At 41.8% G+C, this 20,509-nt stretch overlaps 1 protein-coding gene across 1 annotated transcript in view; it reads right to left on the bottom strand.

Annotated features, from left to right (window-relative positions):
• Positions 1 to 20,509, bottom strand: part of MERTK (MER proto-oncogene, tyrosine kinase) — a 104,914-nt gene that overhangs the window by 21,167 nt on the left and 63,238 nt on the right. The window contains exons 9-15 of the mRNA XM_012656782.1: positions 17,737 to 17,890; positions 14,938 to 15,091; positions 10,224 to 10,309; positions 8,610 to 8,705; positions 7,537 to 7,617; positions 4,847 to 4,939; positions 3,354 to 3,472 (exon numbers count right to left, since the gene is read on the bottom strand). Of these exons, the coding sequence (XP_012512236.1) occupies positions 3,354 to 3,472; positions 4,847 to 4,939; positions 7,537 to 7,617; positions 8,610 to 8,705; positions 10,224 to 10,309; positions 14,938 to 15,091; positions 17,737 to 17,890 (783 nt within the window). The remainder of the gene's footprint in view (positions 1 to 3,353; positions 3,473 to 4,846; positions 4,940 to 7,536; positions 7,618 to 8,609; positions 8,706 to 10,223; positions 10,310 to 14,937; positions 15,092 to 17,736; positions 17,891 to 20,509) is intronic.

Raw genomic sequence — 20,509 nt, 5'->3', positions numbered from 1 at the left:
CTCAAGTGATCCTCGTGCCTCTGTCTCCCACAGTGCTAACATGACAGGCGTGAGCCACCACACTGGCCTAAACATGAATTTTTATAGCAGCTTCATTCATGATTGCTAAAACCTGGAAACAACACATATGCCCCTCAATAGATGAACAGATAAACTGTGGTATATCCATACAATGGAAAACTACACAACAAGAAAAAAGGAATGACCTATTGATACACACAACAACTTAGGTGCATCTCAAAAGAATAACGTTGAGTGAAGGAAGCCAGTCTCAAAAGATTACAACTGTATGACTCCACTTATATGACATTCTTGAAAATATGAAACCATAGTGGTAAAGAACAGATCAGTGGTGACCACAAGTTAGCCAGGGGGGTATGAGGTGTTATTACAAAGAGGGAGCAGAAGGGAATTTTTGTTGGGTGATAGAACTGTTCTGTACCCTGACCGAAATTATGGGTACATTAATCTACACATGTGTTAAAATTCATAGAACTATGCAACAAAATGGGGAAAAAGGTCAATTTTACTGTATGATAATTTAAAAAATATTTTTAAAAAGCATATAAATTGTTTCTCTATTTCTCTTCTACAAAGATGTAAGAAAGACATCCAATATGAGGCTATTTTTGCATAGGGGTCCAAAAAATGGGGACAAGCTTCACAAGACAATCTTGGGACATCAAATAGCCCTGTGTATTTTTATTTTTTTACTACAAAATGCAACTTTGTACAACATGAAATTCCCATCCCCCCAAAAAAAATTATTAGAAAAACCATACAACATACCAGGAAATTCAATGTGAGTGAAATCACCTATCGACATGAAACACGTTCCAGGGAAGGAGGTGGGGTGCAGCCACACACAGCGCTGTCTGGGGGCTGCCCTGCAGGGAGGGGCCATAAGGGAGGGGGCGATCTGAGGACAGCTCAAGGCATGGGGTCAGCAGCCTGGGGGCCAACTCTGTTTCCACCACTGCCCTCTCCGTGCCTCAGTTTCCTCACCTGAGATTCTACTAGTAACTACTTCCTAGGGTTGCTGTGTTCCTAATGCATTAATACATGCAAAATGCAGGCTGGCCTCTGCTAAATGCTTGAGACATGTTAGCCATTGTTGTTCTCTGTGCATGTGTGCACGTAGTGATGACAAGCATACGAGACACGCAGGCCGGGAATAAGTCACGAGAGCACAATGTCTAAAGTTGCTAACAATTGTGCTAAAGTGCTGGGAATTGTGGATCATGTCTTCTTCTTTTGTAGGGTCCTTATAATGCTACCCTATTCCTTTTTGGGAAAAAAGGGGAAAAACTCAGCCATGTCCATAAATGTTCCGTACTTTGGACTAGGCCCTTCTCTTTGGAGGAGGCTCAGTGATTTTATAACAGCTGTGTGATGCGGCCAGTACAATTTCCTGTCTCTGTGGTTAGTACTCGTGCTGGTGGAAGACTTAAGAGCTGCCACATGGAAAAGAACAGGAGTAAGACTGGGCCTGGGGCCATGCGCAGAACTATAAAAGAGCGAAGGGGACCATTCTCCTGTTTAGGTCACTTAGACCTTCTCTGGGAAGAACAGAACAAGGAAACAAATGCAAAGCAAAAATTCCTTCCCCTCCATCACACACAGGCAAAAAGTGCCGATGGGGTCAGCAGGACATAGGAAAGGAGGTTCCAGGATGTGCTGATCCTAACTTGGGTCTCATGTTTTTGTTTGCCTGTTTCAACTACCTTCCCACATTTTAAATAAGGGATGTTTATACAGATTTACCTGTCTCTTGGGATGAAGAGACTGGTGTTTTTCTAAGTTGATTTCCCTCATGAAGTCCCACAGTCATCATTCCCGTTGTCACAGTTCATGTAACTCTATCAGTCACCTGGGACCTGTGGCTATTAAGTTCATTAGTTACCGGAGCTCGCGGCACTTCCCTCTGAGGTCCTGTTTCTGCCTGGTTTCTCTGTGCTGTGGGGATTCAGGGCAGGGGGTGCTGCCCCCTGTAGGGGCACTGCTGAAGGCAGGCATGCTGGCCCGCCAGTTCCCAACACATCTTCCGATGGGCTCACGATAAAGAGAAAGATGGACAGGGTAAGTTCACCCTCAGCGAGCAACTGGAGAACAGAGCCATGCAGCCTCCTATGGGAACTGAAACAGACACTGCATCCAGCGATTTCATACTGAATGAGCCAAAAGAGGGGACTTCAAAAACAAGAGGCTACCCCGACAGCACACAGGGCCCAGACACCTTTCAGAACGAACCAGGCCCCGTCCTGCTCTGGCTTCACCCCACTCTAAGATTGCAGATGACCTGGTAGGGCGAGGGGACGCATGCTTCTCTCTATACTTTCTTCCTCGAGGCCTGAGGCCTCTCAGCTCATCAGGGCAGTCAACACTGCGACCACGACACCTGATTGCAGGCTCTACCTCAAAACTGCCAACGTTCCTCAGGTGACTGAAATGGGGAAATTCTGGCCACCACCGGCATGGTCACCATGAGGTCCTCCAACTGTGCGTTGGCACCTCCTGCCCCAGCCTAGTTACCTCCTGCTCATCCTGCCAGTGCACCCCTGCTGGGCGCTCTGCCCAGCCTGTGTGGCATTTGGACCCCTGTGCTCTCTGTGCCCACAGCACCCCCACTTCTCCCCTTCACTGTGAATGACTGACCACCTGTCTCCTGTTCGCCCTCACCCACCAGCAGTGCCAGTTCCACGGCGCAGGAACCACACCTATCATGTTCCCTTCGGCATCCCCAGAGCTCAGCACCCTGCCTGGAGCCAGCACTTGTTCATAGGATGAACCGGTGAACTTAATAAACCTTAAGAATCTGTGAGCAAGTCCCACAGCATGCCTTCACTTTGGGAAGGTGACCGGGCTGACCCCAGGCCACGGTAAACCCAGGTTCGTAGGTACAGGGGAGTGTGCAGGACTCCACTACACTGGTCACACACAAGGACACTTCCCCCCAGTGGCTTGTCTGCAGAGCCAGGGGAAGTGGGTTTAGCGTCTGCAAGAACTAATATAATGGCCTTCCCATCGTCTGTGCACTAGTACGTGGCCATGAGGGGCATGAAGTGCAGGACTGGGAGCCTGGCCCACCTGACTCCAGAGCTAGTGAGACCTTGGCCATGGGATTGTGTGCCCAGCTGCTTCCCCTCGCTGTAAAGCAGAAATAATAATACTCTCAAGCAGGCCTGCCGTGAGAATACATACCACATTTCAGCCCCTGTGTGCACAGTGGGTATTGAACAAAGGTCCGTGTCCTCTCTTCCCTTTTTCATTTTCAAGGTTAGACAATTTGGTTGTCCAGGCTCTGTCACATAAGCCCTGAGAACTGTTCAGAGGCAATGCAAGTAGATTATTACCTTTGGTCCTGTCTCCAATCGGGAATACAGTAAATAGGTGTGCAGGTCCCCATATTTCATGAAGGGTAAAATCACCATGGGCTTTGGGATGCCTTGAGAGCTCATTTCTATACATACGCCTGAAATCAAAAACATAGAACCAGTCACAAAGAGCCCTTGTTATGTGTGAGCAGGAAAGCACAGGAGGCCCACCGGCCAAATTGAAACCATGTGCCACCAAGTTAACAGTTTAAAAAAGCAAGAGCTCCTAACTCGCATACTGTGTTGTAGAAAATGGAACACGTTCAGGGTCCACTACCTTTTTTCCCCTTCTTTCAAATTAGTGCCAGTCTTTGCCTGAGGGTTCTCAAAAATCAATTTGTAACAAATATAGCCATCTAGAAACCTAGGAGTTTTTGTTAGACTAAGTCTAACTGAGGGGTAGAGAACCCATTAGGATTCAAGGGCAAACTAGTTTCATGTAATCTATTCATATGAAGAAGTCCACTATAACCAAATGCTTAAAAGTATTAAAATAATTTTGAGGGCCTATACGTAAAGTCTACATCCCTAAATTTTAACAGTTACACAAAGGAAAAGCCACGCTACCATTTATCACGGAATTCAAGAGCTACAGCTGGTCACCTGATCCCAGGCTTGCAAAGCACTTGCCCTTTGTGGTGTGATTACAAAGCACCATTGTTCTCAGAGTCCGCTAAAGCTAATAGCTGCGAAAGAATAACAGTAGTTTCTTTGACATAATATTCTATCCAAACGTTAGTTTTTTACATCTCTCTGCAGTGTCAATCATTTAAAACTTTGAAAGACCCCAAAAGAATTTAACATGTATCAAATTCACAGCACAGCAAAAAAAAAAAAGGTCAGCAGAAAATTCAATTATTTCCAGGTTGCTCTTCTCTCTTGGGATTGTGTCACTTATAAGCATCCATTCAATACCTAATCTCCTCTTTTATATTTTTTAGCCAACAAAGCCGCAAATACAAATTATGTTAAACACGTTCTATGGAACCGCTGAATCACATTTCATGAAGTTATCCAAGTACCATGACCATAAGAAATCAGAACTTTCAAATAGGTTAACAAATTATTTCTCAAAGATGATCTATGGAATCTGCCTACTTTTCTAGCTTTACCCCAGTGGTCTTTTATTCCTGGATAACTTTAAATCAATAAAAATTATAATATGACCAGCTCTTGTGTCTTGCCTTTGAGTAGCTGAGGGCTATTTCATTCACGCTCTCCTGGAATTCTGTGGACACTTTAATCATTCCTGAGCTCTTTGGTGTTCAGAAAACGCAAAGCCATTTTATCTTTACTATCAGCCTCAGAAAAATGTAATCATAAGACGTCATCTGGGTGAAAAACTCAACTGTTATAAAATACTTCGGGTTTATACAAAGTATAAACTTATCTACACCAGAGATTTTTTTCCTTTGGCACAGAGTAGATCCGCCGAGCCCCCTTGGCCCCCCACTCCTGCATTTCTGAGGTACCTAGAAGTCGGATGACATTTGGGTGGCTGAAGTCTTTCATACACGCTGCCTCACTGAGAAACTCCTCGATCTCCCGCTGTGAAAAGTTGTCCACTGAAGAAAAAAATGGAAAATGTTAGGCACGAATACTTTACTCAGTTGAGGGGAGTGGGGCAGGCAATAGCAATTTTTTGTTCTTTAAAACTAAAGTCAGGAAAAGACAAAACTCTAGAAACAAGAAACAGATGAATGGTTGTTAGGGGAAAGTGAGAGTTGGGAGAGAGAAGAGAGGAACAAATACTAGAAGCACGGGGATTTTTAGGACTGTGAAACTATTCTGTACATGCTGTACTGCAGTGGTGGGTCCATGACCTCGCACAGTGGTCAGAACCACAGAACTGCACAACACCAAGTGGTAACTGGTACAGAGGTGCAGTTTTGCAAGATGAAAAGTTCTGGAGATGATCACGGTGATGGTTGTACAACATTATGAACATACATAATACCACTGAACTGTATACTTAAAATGGTTAAGATGATCAATTTTATGTGTATTTTACTATAACTAAAAACAAACAAACAAAATAGAAAGCAGGCTGGCTTTAGGGAATTTGTTTTAACAGGGTATAACTAGTGATTGAAATCACACATTAGAATACCTAGCACAGTGTCTGTACCATACTATGGGCTTAATATATATTAAATATTATTCTTCCTATTAAAGCAAATTTAGAAAAATTTTTAAAAATCTATATACCTGCAAAACATCTGCCACCTATTCCCTTTGCTGACTGCAAACAACCAGGTCTGGCTAGGGGGGGACAGAGGGGCAGGAATCTGCCTGCAAACCCTTCCCTGAGGGACCAACCTCTAGGCAAATGTAGATGAGCTTGAGGATTTGGGGGCCAGAGACTATTCTTTCAATCTTTGACAATTAGCTTGGATGTAATTCCTATGCAAGCTACTCTATTTAAGTTAAAGGATAGCAGAGCCAGGCCAGAGAAGCAGCGGCGCTGCTTAGACTCAGCTCCTTCCATCAGGCCTCCCAAACCCTGCTGCCTTACATCCCTAAATGTGGATAATGGAAGGACACCCCTCCCCCGCCAGGCACAGTGTGAGGGCCTCATATACAATAACTCAAGGGGCAGGAACTGTGAAGAGTGCGGCTCTGTACTGGGTTCAGCCCCAGCAAGTACTCTAACTTCAGGGTGTCTTAGTTTCTGGGGGCTAGTTCTTGAACCTCCTTCCTAGTTATGCTGACTTTCTGTTCCTATTGTACAGATGGATGCAGGAACGGTGGCAATGTTCCTTGGCTCACAGGGAGCATCACACAAGTATTAGCCATTATGATACATTTAAAAAGCAAAAAGTACTGGCCCATGTGACTTGGTTATTATGGTTCCTTTTTATAACTGAATTGAACTTTAGCCTCCAATTTTGCTTTAAGACTCTCAATGTATGCTTATAATCTAACTTATATTTTACTGTCCAGTAAATGATAAATTTAAATCTTAGGAAGAAACCAACTTTACTTTATTCCTTGATCAGAAGTAGTATTTAACAGGTAATAAGAAAGCAAGATCAAGAATATTGACAAACTGATCACCAAACAATCTCCATCCATAAGACTCATGATGAAGACTGCAGGTGTGATGTCATATGGTCGTGGTCTATTTCCTGGGTGCCCTGGTGATGGGCCATGACCAGCCAGACCCCTGCAGAGTTGAACTTAGACAGTCGTGGGGCCCCAACTCCAGAAATGCACTTCCTGGAAGGAGATGGAGGGAAATGATACCTTGTTCTGCCACTGAAGCCTGGTCATCTTATGGTAATGAAAAAGTCCAGCACAATCTGCCCCTTTCTAGCTATTTCTCTTTGACAAATCAGCAAGTCACTAAAGACAGTTTCCTTATCTATAAAGATGTCTGCACAGATGCTAGTGTCCTAACTGGCACCTACCACTATTTTTGTCAACATTGTAATTCATTCTCCTCCACGCCGACACCAAAGTGAACTATCTAGAATGTAACCTGCTCTGTTCCTCATTTGTTTAAGACTCTTAATATCACTCACTCCTTGTAGGATAAAAGCAGATTCTTTGCTATGACTTACAAGGCCCTCCCTGACCTGCTCCCAGCTCTCTTCCCAGCTTGCTTGGAGGTTCTAGTTTGTGATAGCAGCTCTTCATATGTCTTTGACCAAAAAGTATTTCTCCTCTTTCTGGGAAACTTACTTTCCAGGTAGCCCACAGCTTCCCCAGGGCTATGTAATCATCTTCAAATGAGGAAGTGGGCCCACCACACTAGACAGAGCAGCCAGACCAACCTCCGGGGTCAGATGCTGCCACCAGATCATCCCTGCCTCAGAAATTCACGCCTTCCTTTGGAGTTGTTAGCTCTGCTAGATGAAAGAGAGAGAGGGAGAGGCAGACAGACAGACAGAGACAGAGAGAGAGAGTGCAAGTGTGCACAAGAACATGCTAGAGATTGTAAACGTAACAAATGTTATTGCCACCAGTGTGAAGACTATGTCATGCATGTGCGAAGAGTTCATTATAGTAACTCCCCTGGGCGGGCAGCGTTCCGCACTGCCTTCTGACCCACCAGCAACTGAGATCACAGCGTATGAACACCATCACTGGCCTCATGGAGCACCTGATACTGAAGCACCTGCCCACCCCAGAAGAATGGGTTTCATCATTGATAACTCACATTTCATGGTCTTCACCGCCACTTTCTGAGAGGTCCCATCTTGCTGCTTAAGATTTCCTTCCATTACAGACCCAAACTCTCCTATGAAGTAAAACATCTATATGGGAACCGTGCAAAATCTCCCTGACCACAGAAAGACCCATACTCATAAACCTGGGCCTTGTGCAATGTACTAGTCTCCTGCTTGTCATGAGCTTGAGTAGCTCAGACCTACCTTAGTCATCCCTTTACTAAGCATTATAACAATCCAAGACACTTACAGGAGAAAATGAAATAATATCGTTAAAGTTCATAAAGCACAAACTCTTACTACCATTATCATTCTTAATACCATTATTCTTCATCCTAAGAACAATTTACCGAATTAAATATGTACTGTCATCTTCGTTCCTATTTAACTAATTAGAAAGGTGACAAGAACAATAAACTTGAGAACTAGAGGAATAAATTTTAAGTACATAGGAAACTGATCAATGAATTACACACTTTTCCATGAAGAAAGGGAATTAATAAATTTTGAGGGCACATAAAAGGATCTTTTCATTTGCCAAATCTCAGTTTCAAGAATCACTATTTACTCAATTATTTTATTTAATTAATTAATTAATTAATTAATTTTTTTTTTTTTTTTGAGACAGAGTCTCACTCTCTTGCCTGGGTTAGAGTGCTGTGGCATCAGCCTAGCTCACAGCAACCTCCAACTCCTGGGCTCAAGTGATCCTACTGCCTCAGCCTCCCGGGAAGCTGGGACTACAGGCACGCGCCACCGTGCCCAGCTAATTTTTTCTATTTTCAGTTGTTTGGCTAATTTCTTTCTATTTATAGTAGAGACGGGGGTCTCGCTCTTGCTCAGGCTAGTCTCAAACTCCTGGGCTCAAGCAATCCTCCTGCCTCACCTTCTCAGAGTGCTAGGATTACAGGCATGAGCCACCGCACCCGGCCCATCATTTTAAATTATAAAATATAACTATCTGTATTATAACTCAAGTTATAAAATTGTATTTTATTTAATAAATAATAAACTTCTTACCTTCTTACCCCACATTTTATAAGAATTACTTTAAAGGGTTTACCTTCGCCCAGAATTTTTCCAAGAATTAGAAGATTCCTGTCAATCACAACATCTTCTAGTTTATTTTGCAGTTCCTCGCTGACTCCCAAGCTCCGTACTAGGAAAGGAGTGAGAGTATGTATAAGAGTTGTCAGCATGCTTTCTTTCATTTGAATATAATTAAAATTATATTTAAAGTCCTATGCAATAAACATTCTTTTTTTCATTTTGTACCCATTATTTCTCCCCCAAAAGTGCCAGTAGCAAAACATCACACTTAATTCTACTATGATTAAAGTGAGTATAATGAATCCTTCGGGGCAAAATTAATTCAGAAGAATGATAAGAACCACATTTCTTTTCCCACTGTGTGGGAGGAGCAGCGCCATCAGATTCATGTGGGGGAGGTTTGTCCTTGGGTTAAAGGAGTAAGGAAGATAGGTTAATAGGTATCTTCTAGTGAATTCTGTACTATTATATCCTTAACTATAGTATACAAATGAATGACTAGGATACCTCCTCTGCCCTCTCATGCCAGAGAAGGGATCTCACAAACCACAGGAAACATTTAGAGAACCAGCTATTATTTTACATATGGTTTATGGAACCTCATTATAATGAAGTAGAAAGCGGTAAAGTGAGTACTTCGAGGAACTAGAGAATAAGATCTTCTACAATAAGGTATGCAATACAACAAGGTATATAATAGATATGCAGCACTGACAGGTGTTGGCAACAAGAAGAATTAACCAGGAGAGACCAATTCAATAACTATTTAGCAAATCATTTGATTTGGGCCATAGTAAAAGCATGAGAAAGCCTTTGAAAGAAAAAAAATATGGATAATTAGAAAAGACACATTAGTTCTCAGAGAAAAAAATTTTGCCCCAATGGTCTTCCAATAAAGAAAAGAAATTAGTCTAAATAACAACTTTTTAAATTTAAAAATTTTAAATTAAAAATCCTAACATTAAAAAAAATGAAGGAACAAAGTTAAAAGTCAAAACTTATAGATTAGAAAACTAAAGAAATTAATAATATGCTACATTAAGTGAGTTTTTATTTCATAGCAACCTGTATTCTATCATTCTTATGTCTTTTTCTTAATGATAAACATCCAGAAGCATGAATTTGTTAATAGTTGCACGTATATTCTAAACTTTTTCTGAAATCATTCAAGACCACTATTATCTGCTTAATTCCACTCTTTAAACCAGGAGGTTCGACTCTCTGATTCAGCAAAACTCAAACCACAATTATCAACCAAAGCATGATGGCAAATTGTCCTCTGAGTTAGTTGCCAGGAAAACAGGAAATGAGGCCTGAGATTATGTCAGTTACTTTAAAATTCCTGACCTTTACCCATCTCCTGTCACCCCAGAAGTTTCCTCTTTCCCTCCACATTTCATGACATTAGGAGCCCTTAACCCCAATTACTTAACCCCAGGTCCAGCTCCAGATTCCAGTAAACCAGCCGGCAGAGATGTGCATGGCAATGTCTACCTACTTGCTGGTTTCTAAAGACATTCTAAATATCCATTCTTCGACTCCTTTGGCTTTTGTTGAAATCGTCTGTTCTTTCTTTGTTCTCATCTATTTTAACTTTCGTCAAAGAGGGAAACAAAAGTCAACTTACAGGTAAGTTCGATGGCTCGCCGACAGAAGGACTTCTTTGCTATATAATTTACGACTAATTCAGAATCCTCCTCTGTGAATGCGTTCCTGGGTGAATGAAGACAAGAACATCTCACCATAAAAACAGGGCTACCAAGGCAGGTGCTGATTCCACAAGGATGCTATAAAGCCACCACCTTTTAAAAGGGCTCTTCTACAACAAAAACATTTCCCCCTAGGAGAAACATGTTTCTTTCTTTTGACCTATTTTAGACTTACCTGGCAATATCAAAACAACTCTGCCTAAGTATCATCAAAAACAAGAAATAACTGATAAGCTTCCAATGGCCAAAGCTGCAATAATTTGAGCAAGAAAATAAATAAAGTAATCCTAGATTATGAGTATAAAATGAATGTCAGTGAGTCCATACTGATCAAAATATGATTGAATAAATGAATGAATGGGGGAGAAGAGACAAATCTGTGCAGAGGAATTCCAAATATTTTATGTAGATACTGTGCCTTTAGGGGTAGGGGGAGTTAAATCCTCGCCCTGTAAGTGTGGGCTGTGCACAGTGACTTGCTTCACGGCATGGAAAGGGAGAAAAAATAACTTCACAGTAGAGAAACCTGGCAAACACTACCTCAGACAGGTGATCAAGGTCACCGTCAACATTGATAAATCATAGTATGTACCGTTGACAGGATGTGATGAAAATGGCACTTTACTTCTGCGTTCTTCCTCTCAATAACTCATAAGCCCAGGCTCATTATGAGCAAAACATCAAACAAATTGCAGTAGAGGGACATCCTGCAAAACACTTGACCAGCACTCCTGAAAACTGTCAAGATCATCAAAGACAAGGAAAGTCTGAGAAACTCCACAGCCAAGAGGAGCCTGAGGAGACGTGACAACTAAATGTAATGTGGCATCCCTGATGGGATCGTGGACAGAAAAGGGACGTAGGTAAAATTTAAGGAAATCTGAATAAAGTATAGATAGACCTTAGTTAATGACAATGCATCAATAATGGTTCATTAATTGTCACTAATGAGCCATACTAATGCAAGCTGCTAATAGGAGGGGAAACTAGATGTAGGCTATATCGGAAGTCTCTGTACTATCTTCTCAATGTTTCTATAAATTCAAAACTATTCTAAAAAATAAAGTCTTTCAAAAATCCATTTAGTCACTATTTTAGACTAGTTGGTGGGAAAGTATTATGCATTAGTGAGTCTAAATTATAGACTTAATCTCAATTTACCTTGGGTATATAGATTATTTTTAAAGAGATGACACAATTTTGAAAATAAGATATATCTATGCAAAGCAAAACATTTGGAAGGACATATGCCAAAAGAACAACAAAGACTGAATGAGACCCTGGGGTTACAGATAGGCTTCACTTTCTACTTTTGATTCTTTTGTATAAACTGATTTTTTAAAGCTATAATAATGTTACTTTCATAAGTAGAAAATGAAGGTATTTTCATTTAAAAATGAACTGAAAGATGCTTATATAAAATGAACAAATGAATAGGTCTTGTAGTAAGGACCCACAGGAACTGACTTTAGTTGGGATAAAAGTAACCTGTTATCAGGTTTTCACTTGTTTTCAGCTTTTGCTGAGCTTAATGGTTCCTGGAAATAGTTTTACTCCTAAATATTTCAAGTAGTACTGTGGTCTTGTTAACATATTTGCTGTACTCTGCGGCCCCACTTTTTGGTAAATTCTACAACTTTCAACCTCAAACTTTCCTAGATTTTTACAACCAGGGTTGAATCAAATAATATTTATGATATACTTTGATACAAAATTTATGAGTTAGTGGAGGCCTAGCTGGTAGAAATAGTTTCACATGGAGCATTTTCTTCTGCATTTCTCACCTGCTAGACTATCAGCTACATGTGGGCAGCTCCGTGTTTGTCTTGTTCATCTCTCTTTGTCCAGAGCCTGGTCTGTTTTTTCGAACATTCTTTCCTTTCTCCAGATTTGATCTCGAACTCCTGGCCTCAAGTGATCCTCCCCGCCTCGGCCTCCTAAAGTGCTAGGATTACAGGTGTAAGCCACTGTGCCCCACCCCCGTTCTCCAGATTTGAAATGCAATCTTCATCCTATATTCAGTCTCCACAGGTGCCGTATACATGCGCCTGGTGTTGTCTGGCGACTGAGTTCTCTCTGCTTGCACCAATACCTCACTGTCCTAATCACTCAACATGTTTTTATGTCTAGGAGGACCAGCCCCCTCCACCCAAACTTTTGTGTTTTTTAAAATTGTTTTGGCTATTCCTACACATTTACTCTTCCAGATAAATTTTCAAATCAGCTTGCCAAATTTTATCAATAACTCTGCAGCAATTTTGAGGATGATTATATTGAATTTATGGTTAACTTAGGGAAAACTGATCTCTTGACATCCACGAACATGGTACATTTCTCTCCATTTATTCTTCTTCAACACTGTCAAGAAGTTTATAATTTTTTTCACAAAGCTCTTGCACATCTATTGGGTTTATTCTTAAGAATGTTAGAGTTTTCATGCTATTGTGGATCTCATTCTAGCACTTTGTCTTTAATGTATTTTAAAACCAGAATCAAAATATTTTCATGACATATAACATCCTAAACGAAAAATTAAATCTCTTCCTAAAGGAAAGCAAGAAAGGAGGGAGCCAAGGGGAGACCTCAGAAGAAGCAGAAAGGTACTGAATTTCTGGGGACTGGAAAAAACTGCATTGCTATATGCTGTTCCTAAAACTCTTGGCCAAAGTCTCAAAAGGCAATGGCACATCCCTTTACTGCTGCATTCCACCCTTCCAGCGTTACCTTAGTTGTACATTTTAGGAGCCCTTATCAGACCTGCTGGGAGTTCAGGACCTCCATGGGAGATCTGGTCATCATTTTCTTGGTTCTATCTTTACTGAACCTATATTCTAGGTGGTCTCAAGCAAATGTATCTATGAATCATTCTATAACAATGATTGTTTCAACAATGCTAATGATGAATTCCCACTTAATGACACAAACTGCATTCTGCCACAAATTCTTAAGGGCATCTGCATCTTACGACTCAGCATCTTTTCATAACTGACTGAGTCTAAAAGTCTTAATTCAGAATCGTAGCTAGTAGAACTGGTAGTAACCTTGGAGACCATTCAGAAACAGTACCAGGGAAGCCTGGAACAGTTAAAAGGCTTGTCTAAGTAACAGAATTAACGCTGGATCCCAGTGGGAGAATTTTTAATTTCCTGTCCAGTGTTCTCCCCTCCATATGACGGGCTCTATGCACCACAAGGCCTCTGCTCTTTCTGGCAGGAATCCTCTTCCCTTCTCCCCCACTTAATGGATTTCAGCTCTTTCTTCAGATCTTAGCTCAGGGTCAGCCACCTCTGCAGGGAGGCCTTCCCTGGCTTTCTCAATGCAGTCAAATTCTCCTATTACACTCGCTTACCCCTTTATACAAAATCTACCACTATTGCCATTTTATATTTATTTGTGTGACTGCTTGACTACTGCCTAACTCCCCGTGAACTGTGAGCCCCACGAGGGCAGGGTTTTGTTTGCCATTCTACCCCAGGATGCTACAGTGTCCAGTGCCTAGCAGGCCTTTAATACACATTAATGAGCTATTTTTGCAGCTTTTGCAGAGGTTCTCTATACTTGTTTCATCTTGTACCCACATACCACACCAAGACCCTGGGATGTATTTTAGTCAATGGTATGTTCAAAATTAAGCTCAGATTTTGTCTACTTCTTTAAAATAGTCATTCTTAGACTTCATATACTAAGATATAATAATCACAAGGACAGAGTTGTAGGGATTGAAAGTAACCAACCCCTAAGACTGGGATGAACATAAATAAAGGGCAGCCTGGCCTCCCATCTTAAGCCCCTTCCCATGCCCGTGCAAGTCTTAGAGGGAGTGGAACGTTCTCACGGTATTCTGAAGGTGGAGCCATCAAAGAGGGCTGCTCAGCCCCCTCCAAAACATAGCCATGCCCCCTTCTTTCATTCTGCCTCATGCCAAGCTGTCAACAACTTGCCTCATACAAAATACTTCCTCCTGACCCACAATTGATAAACTGGATTTCACGGAAATCCAAATTCGCTGCAGAGCCCTGGAGTAGAAAACTGAGTTCCAGAAACAACATTTACACACAGCCTTCTTTTCATAGGTTGCTTTAACACAGCGTCTCATTTTTGTTGATATTTGATGAATATTTTGTTACAAAAGTAAGATGTATAGAAAATAAGAAAAAGAGTTTTGTTTCTCATTTGAATGTTAAAATACAGTTTTTCTGTATTAGAAAAATAACTGATCATTATAGAAAATGTGTAAAATACGGCAAAAAAAAAAAAAGGAAACATAGAATTACCCACAATGATACCAGCTAGAGTTGTTAATGTTTTGATAAATTTCTTTCCTGTATTTTTATCTATATATACATTTAAAGAAATAATCAGGGTCATTTTTAAGGCTTCTAATAAAAATCGTCATTTAATAGCAACCCAGTTTGAGTAGCAAAGGCCTCTGATGATCTTCTCTGTATCAGAACCCTTTTCAGGGCTGGCTTTTCCTGTTGGCTGCCTTTGTAGATCAGGAAGCTGGGCATGCACAAGGCAGGCACCCGTCTGGGTGCAACATGGGGGGCAGGGCCAACTGGAAAGTATCAGCACTTGGCATGACAACCTCATCAATACCGTGGGGCAGACATTTTCAACTAGGATACTTACCCAAACTTTGTCTCCTGGACTCTTTTTCTAATGGCCAGGGCGATATATAAAACCAACCCAATCAAAATAAATCCACAAAAGCAGCCAAGGATGATGAGCACAGGATCTGTGTTGCCAGGTGCTGGAGTTGACGAGGGGGCATAATCTACCCAACCTGGTAAAATACCAACGGAATCAATTCAAACATCTCTTTGGGATTCGAAATACATGAGAAACATCGGCTTGGAACAGGGAAGAACACACAGTCAAGAACTTTTAGAATTTAGTTAAATCTTTTATCTTTTATAATTCACAAAGGCAGGCAGTCCTTACTTTGTACAAGCTGAGACCATGTACAGTGATTTTAATAATAAATGGGAAACTAGCTTGCTTTAGTCATTACATAAAGTGTGTATGTGTATGTGTGTGTATATCAAAACATCACATTGTGCTCCATAAATACATACAATTTTCACTGTCAGTTAAAAAATAATAATTTTAAAAATCAATGGGAAAACTATATTGATTATAAACATACTGGAAAATGAAAAAAACAATGAAAAAATGAAAAAATATAAAACTAATATTTACTTGGTGTATTATAATTTAAAACATTAAAAACATTAAGAATTAAAGTGTTATTTCTCTGTAAAACACTTATCAAGAGTAGGTTGAACAGAGTTTGCCTTTTCTAGTCATGTAATTTACGATACAGAGAAAATATATTTTCTATTTTTTAGAGCGGTGGTCCCCAACCTTTTTGGCACCAGGGACTGGTTTCACAGAAGACTATTTTTCCACGGATGAGTGGGTGGGGGGCAGGCAGAGCTCAGGCAGTGATGTGAGCCATGGGGAGAGACTGTAAATACAGATGAAGCTTTGCTCGTTCACCCATTCACCTCCTGCTGTACGTCCGGGTTCCTACGTTTCATAGAAGACAATTTTTCCATAGACTGGGGGTCAGGGGGGCAGGGGTGGAGCTCAGGCAGTGATGTGCAGCCGGTTCCTAACAGACTGAGGACTGTTATAGGGCCACGGCCTGGGGTGTGGGGACTGCAGTTTTGGAAACTGTCACACACCTTTCTAAGTTTGGATCAACTTCCAGTGTTTTATTTTTTGTGCTTTCAGTGTTGTAAAATACCTATGAGAATTCCTTTAGTGTTAAGTTTTTTGCCAGTGTCACTTCCTCTGGGATATTTCCATCCTTTTTTGTCACAGCTTCATTTATGTTAATAACTTCACCTTCACTAAGTACCTCAGCTGCATATCTAAAGTCTGTCAAACATCAGCAGTATGAACATTCCACAGCCCACTTACATTCAAATTTCAGTTCCAACACTATCACTTTTCGTTTCTTTGCTGCACTTTCTTCTTTGTTTTCCCATTCCCTCTTTCAATTTCCCATTTTTGTAAAGTGTCACATGGGTTTGTCACTGGGAGACAGGGAGGCAACACAGCCACGTGCCTCCGTTAGATGCACACTAACCGAATGATGGTTATGCATTGACCAATCGCTAAAAGATTTTGAAAGAAGTGACACCACTGGTCATGATTCACATCTGTTATTTACATGGTGATCCGTGGCCTGAAGAGCTAGCAGCCAAGTTTATGCTTTATGTAATTACAGTAGATATATTAATAAGATGGTAACTAAAATTTGAACCGTATTGTTAGGAAACTGATGTTATTTAACTGTGGTAACTGAAATTTATGCATATTGGAGCTGTGCAAGGCAAGGACTGCCTGTATAGCAAAGCTTTAAAAAATTCTAGAATTTATCTAAAGATGATGAAAGAAGATGAAAACTCTATAGTCTCAAACTCTGATTTTTTAAACTGGTCCCTTTAGAATCAGAATCTCATTGTCTTTGAATTTCCACGAGGTAGACACATCTTGTCTCCCCATCACCAGTGACTAATGTTCCCCAGGTACCGAGCCTGGGGGCTGCAGGAATACCATACAGTTGCATTTCAGCACTAAAAGGGAGAACATGTTTGAGGATCACTGGGAACAGACAGATGAGAACTCAATCGTCTGCTCACAAGTCCCGTCTACTACTGGGTACAAAGACCATATCTGGTATGAACTTGTAAACGTACAAGTCACATTGATATAGATGCCTGTGTGCGGATTTTACGACAGCAGTTTAACATCAAATAACAATAACCTAGGGCAGATCAGAGTCAGAACACAGGTGGCTCCACTGGGCTACAGAATCAAGCACAGCATTTGAACCACTTGGGGCACCACAGTGGCACTGTGCCAAGGGACACTCCAGCAGCATGCAAAGGCCAGCACGCGTGGCTGGGCATTTAGTTCAGTCAGCCCAGCGCTGTCAGAGGATGGCTTCTGTAGGACATTTCATGTTCTGCACAGACCAAATCACAAAGCACACTATGCAAGGCTTGAATGGGTAGAAACATGGCAAGCAGTACTGCTTAAAACTTAGCAAAACAAGCACGAGCAAATAAACAAAGAGTGTCAATCACAGAGAGCTAAGCCACACTGCTTGTCCAAAATTCAGATATGTACAGCACATGTCATTTCAACTAAATTCAATAAGTAAAGTCAAAGCTGGTATTCCGAAAGGACTAATCTTCCTAGTACATTATTGTCATTAATAGTAATAGTAGTAGCAGGACCCATGGGTATCGGTAGTTCTGTGAAGTGTGTTACTGTATCTTTATCACCACAAAAATTCCTTTTGGTCCCTATTTTTCATTCTTTAATCAGCCGTCCACCCCACAGGTTACCCTCTGGCAACCTGTGCACTGCCGGGACTGCCACGTTCCACCAGCCAGCGAGGGCCCCAGCTCTCACCGCGTGTGGGGATAAATATCTGCACTGGGTCACTGAAGGGCCCGACTCCCCCTTTGGTGACGGCAGCAATCCTCACTGTGCACGTGGCGTTGTGGACTTGAACAGAAATCCGAGCACGGCTGCCATTGTGGCCGACTTCCTCAAACAGCTCTTTCTGGGGACAGAGAGGAAAAGAGGAAATGAAACGCGAGGCGCCAGGGGCACACTGCTCGCCTACAGTTCCTTCTGAGGAAAGCCGTCCCACCCACGTCTGGGGGCCCTGTCACCACAGCGTTCCTGCCTCACTCGGGACACACAATGGAACCAAAAGGCAAGTGGGGACTAATAGCAACCTCAGGCCTTGGGGGCAACCAGGGCCATGAGAGCACGGCACTTAGAGTGGTCGCAAAGAAGCTTCTAGAAGAGAGGGAGCATGTAGCAGATGCATCCTCAAGACCCCATGCTCAGAACCACCCACAGCACAAGGCCCCAGAGTCACACTGTCCCTTGACGTTGCCCACCTGCCAACCACCCTTGATCTAGCACAGTGGGCTCCTGTTCCTTGAAATTATAAGAATGTTGGCTAAAATCTACAAGGAGGAGGCCATTGATACTATTTTTTTCTTTCAGTGTGACAAATGTGCAATTTGCTCACTTTTTAAAACTCTGGTTTTACTTTAATTTATGATGTTTTAAAGCCACTGCCGTGCAACAGGGAGCCATTAAAACACAGGGAAAAACAACCAGAACTAAGTGTTTATACAACACTTCCCCTGTGTTTCCAAACCTCGATAATCACAGTGTTCTCTGGTGTAGGGAAAAATTGTGTATGGAGGCTGGCTTTTCGAATGAAAATTTTAGGAGTCGTGAAAGCTGAAATGAAACTCTAGGAACACATCTTTATCTCTGAGTTTTAGAAATTTCATTTCAGAGAGAGAAATATATCAGGTCATATGAGGCACATATATCCCAGATCATCAACGAACAGCAAAAGCACATTTCTGTTGGTAACTTTATTCCCTGGTCACTTGGTCTCAAGCCAGTCACTTCTAGCAATGGCGCAAGATGGCCCCAACTCAGCCCATAAGGAGAGCATGGTCCCACCATTCACTACCAAGGGGGCACTGGGTCCAGAGACTGTTCTTTCTACATCTAAACAGGCAGGGACCACCAGGACCAGAAACATCCCCTGTGTAGAAAAAACAAACTGCTTTTGCTCTGCTCTCACATCACAACAATCAACAAAGAAGACTTCTGTGACTTCTGGTCACCAAGAAGTAGGTGGCAATTTTTCCCTACCAGCAACCAATCAATCAACTCTGTAGAAGACACCAGCTGGGCATCCTCCAACCCAGTTCAATTCTGACACTGCCTGCCTGAGATGGCGTCAGATCCCACAGGTTGAGGGCTCAGTCCCACAAGACTGGCCCTGCTTTTAGTGCCAATCCCAAGCCTCAGGCTGTTTATCTGTGTTTCTGACCAACTGGCTATAAATTGGGGTTCCCACAACCCCCTCCTTAGATTCATTTAATTTGCTAGAGTGGCTCACAGAACTCAGGAAACATGTTTACTGATTTATTATCAAAAATATTCCAAAGGATATGGACAAAGAGACGCACAGAGCAACCCAGTTTTGACTATGGGTTAGTTGGTCATTCTGTATTTAATTCGAGAAGGGGGCAGAAAACCATGTGGGAAGGGATGCAGAGCCGACGCCCTCCCCGGGCACATCACCCTCCAGGGACGTCCATGTGTTCAGCTATCTGGAAGCTCTCCAAACCCCATCTTCTTAGGCCTTTATGGAGACTTCATTGGATAGGCATGATTGACCACTGCGTAGAAATGTGATCAGACAAAAGGGGTATGATCTCATACTAACAGACCGAATGGGGAAACCAGCAAGGCTTGTCTGTTCAGATGCTTCTTGGCCTCTCTGTGCAGTGTTCCTTCCTCCCAGGTATGGGGCAAGACTCCTGAATGGAGGTCTTATGACCTACAGTCAATCAGATAAGGTCAGTCCAGAATTTCTTTATTGTCAGTTCCAAGACAAAAAGGTGAGGGAAGATTCCTGCCTTGGGGAAAGAAAGAAGCAAATGAAAGGAGGGCAGGAGAAAGTCAGAGAGAGAGATTCTGTTTTCTGGGGCCTGCTTCGGAGACCTAAAGTGCCCCAACATTACAACAAAACTGTCTTTCACTTTTAAAGCTCTAAAACTGTTTCATGAACCAACGACTATTTTATACATTTATCTGCTCACTGAACTCTTTTTTCATAGAAGATCCACTGACACTTTACGGGAATAGGGATGGAGTGGGAAATAGTAGCCCACACTTATCAAAAGACTGTCCCAGTCACAAAGAGAAAGTCTCTAGCTGCTTTATCAGCAGTCCCTAATCTTTTTGGCATCAGGGACCGTTTTCATGGAAGACAATTTTTCCACGGATCAGGTTGGGGGTGGGGGTATGGTTTCAGGATGATTCAAGCACATTGCATTTATTATGTACTTTATTTCCATTATTAATATATAATGAAATAATTATACAGCTCACCACAGGTTGGGGACCCCTGGTTTAGATGGTGTAGCTGGGTCCACACATCAAGTCCCTAGTGCTATAAATGCCTACAAAGCACGTCCCATGCCCTGTGTTCAGACAGTATAAAGTGGAACAAGACACAGCTCCAATTTCAAGGAGAACAGATTGTACTTGCTCCTTATCTTTGGATTTTAAGCTCTGATTTGGAAGCCAAGGGATATTAAGAAAATAGAGCAAAAAAAAGTAGATATCTTTATTAAGA

Source organism: Propithecus coquereli, unplaced genomic scaffold, assembly GCF_000956105.1.
Source record: "Propithecus coquereli isolate 6110/MARCELLA unplaced genomic scaffold, Pcoq_1.0 Scaffold519, whole genome shotgun sequence".
In the NCBI taxonomy this organism is placed as follows: Eukaryota; Metazoa; Chordata; class Mammalia; order Primates; family Indriidae; genus Propithecus; species Propithecus coquereli.
This window is presented reverse-complemented; position numbering and strand designations above follow the sequence as displayed.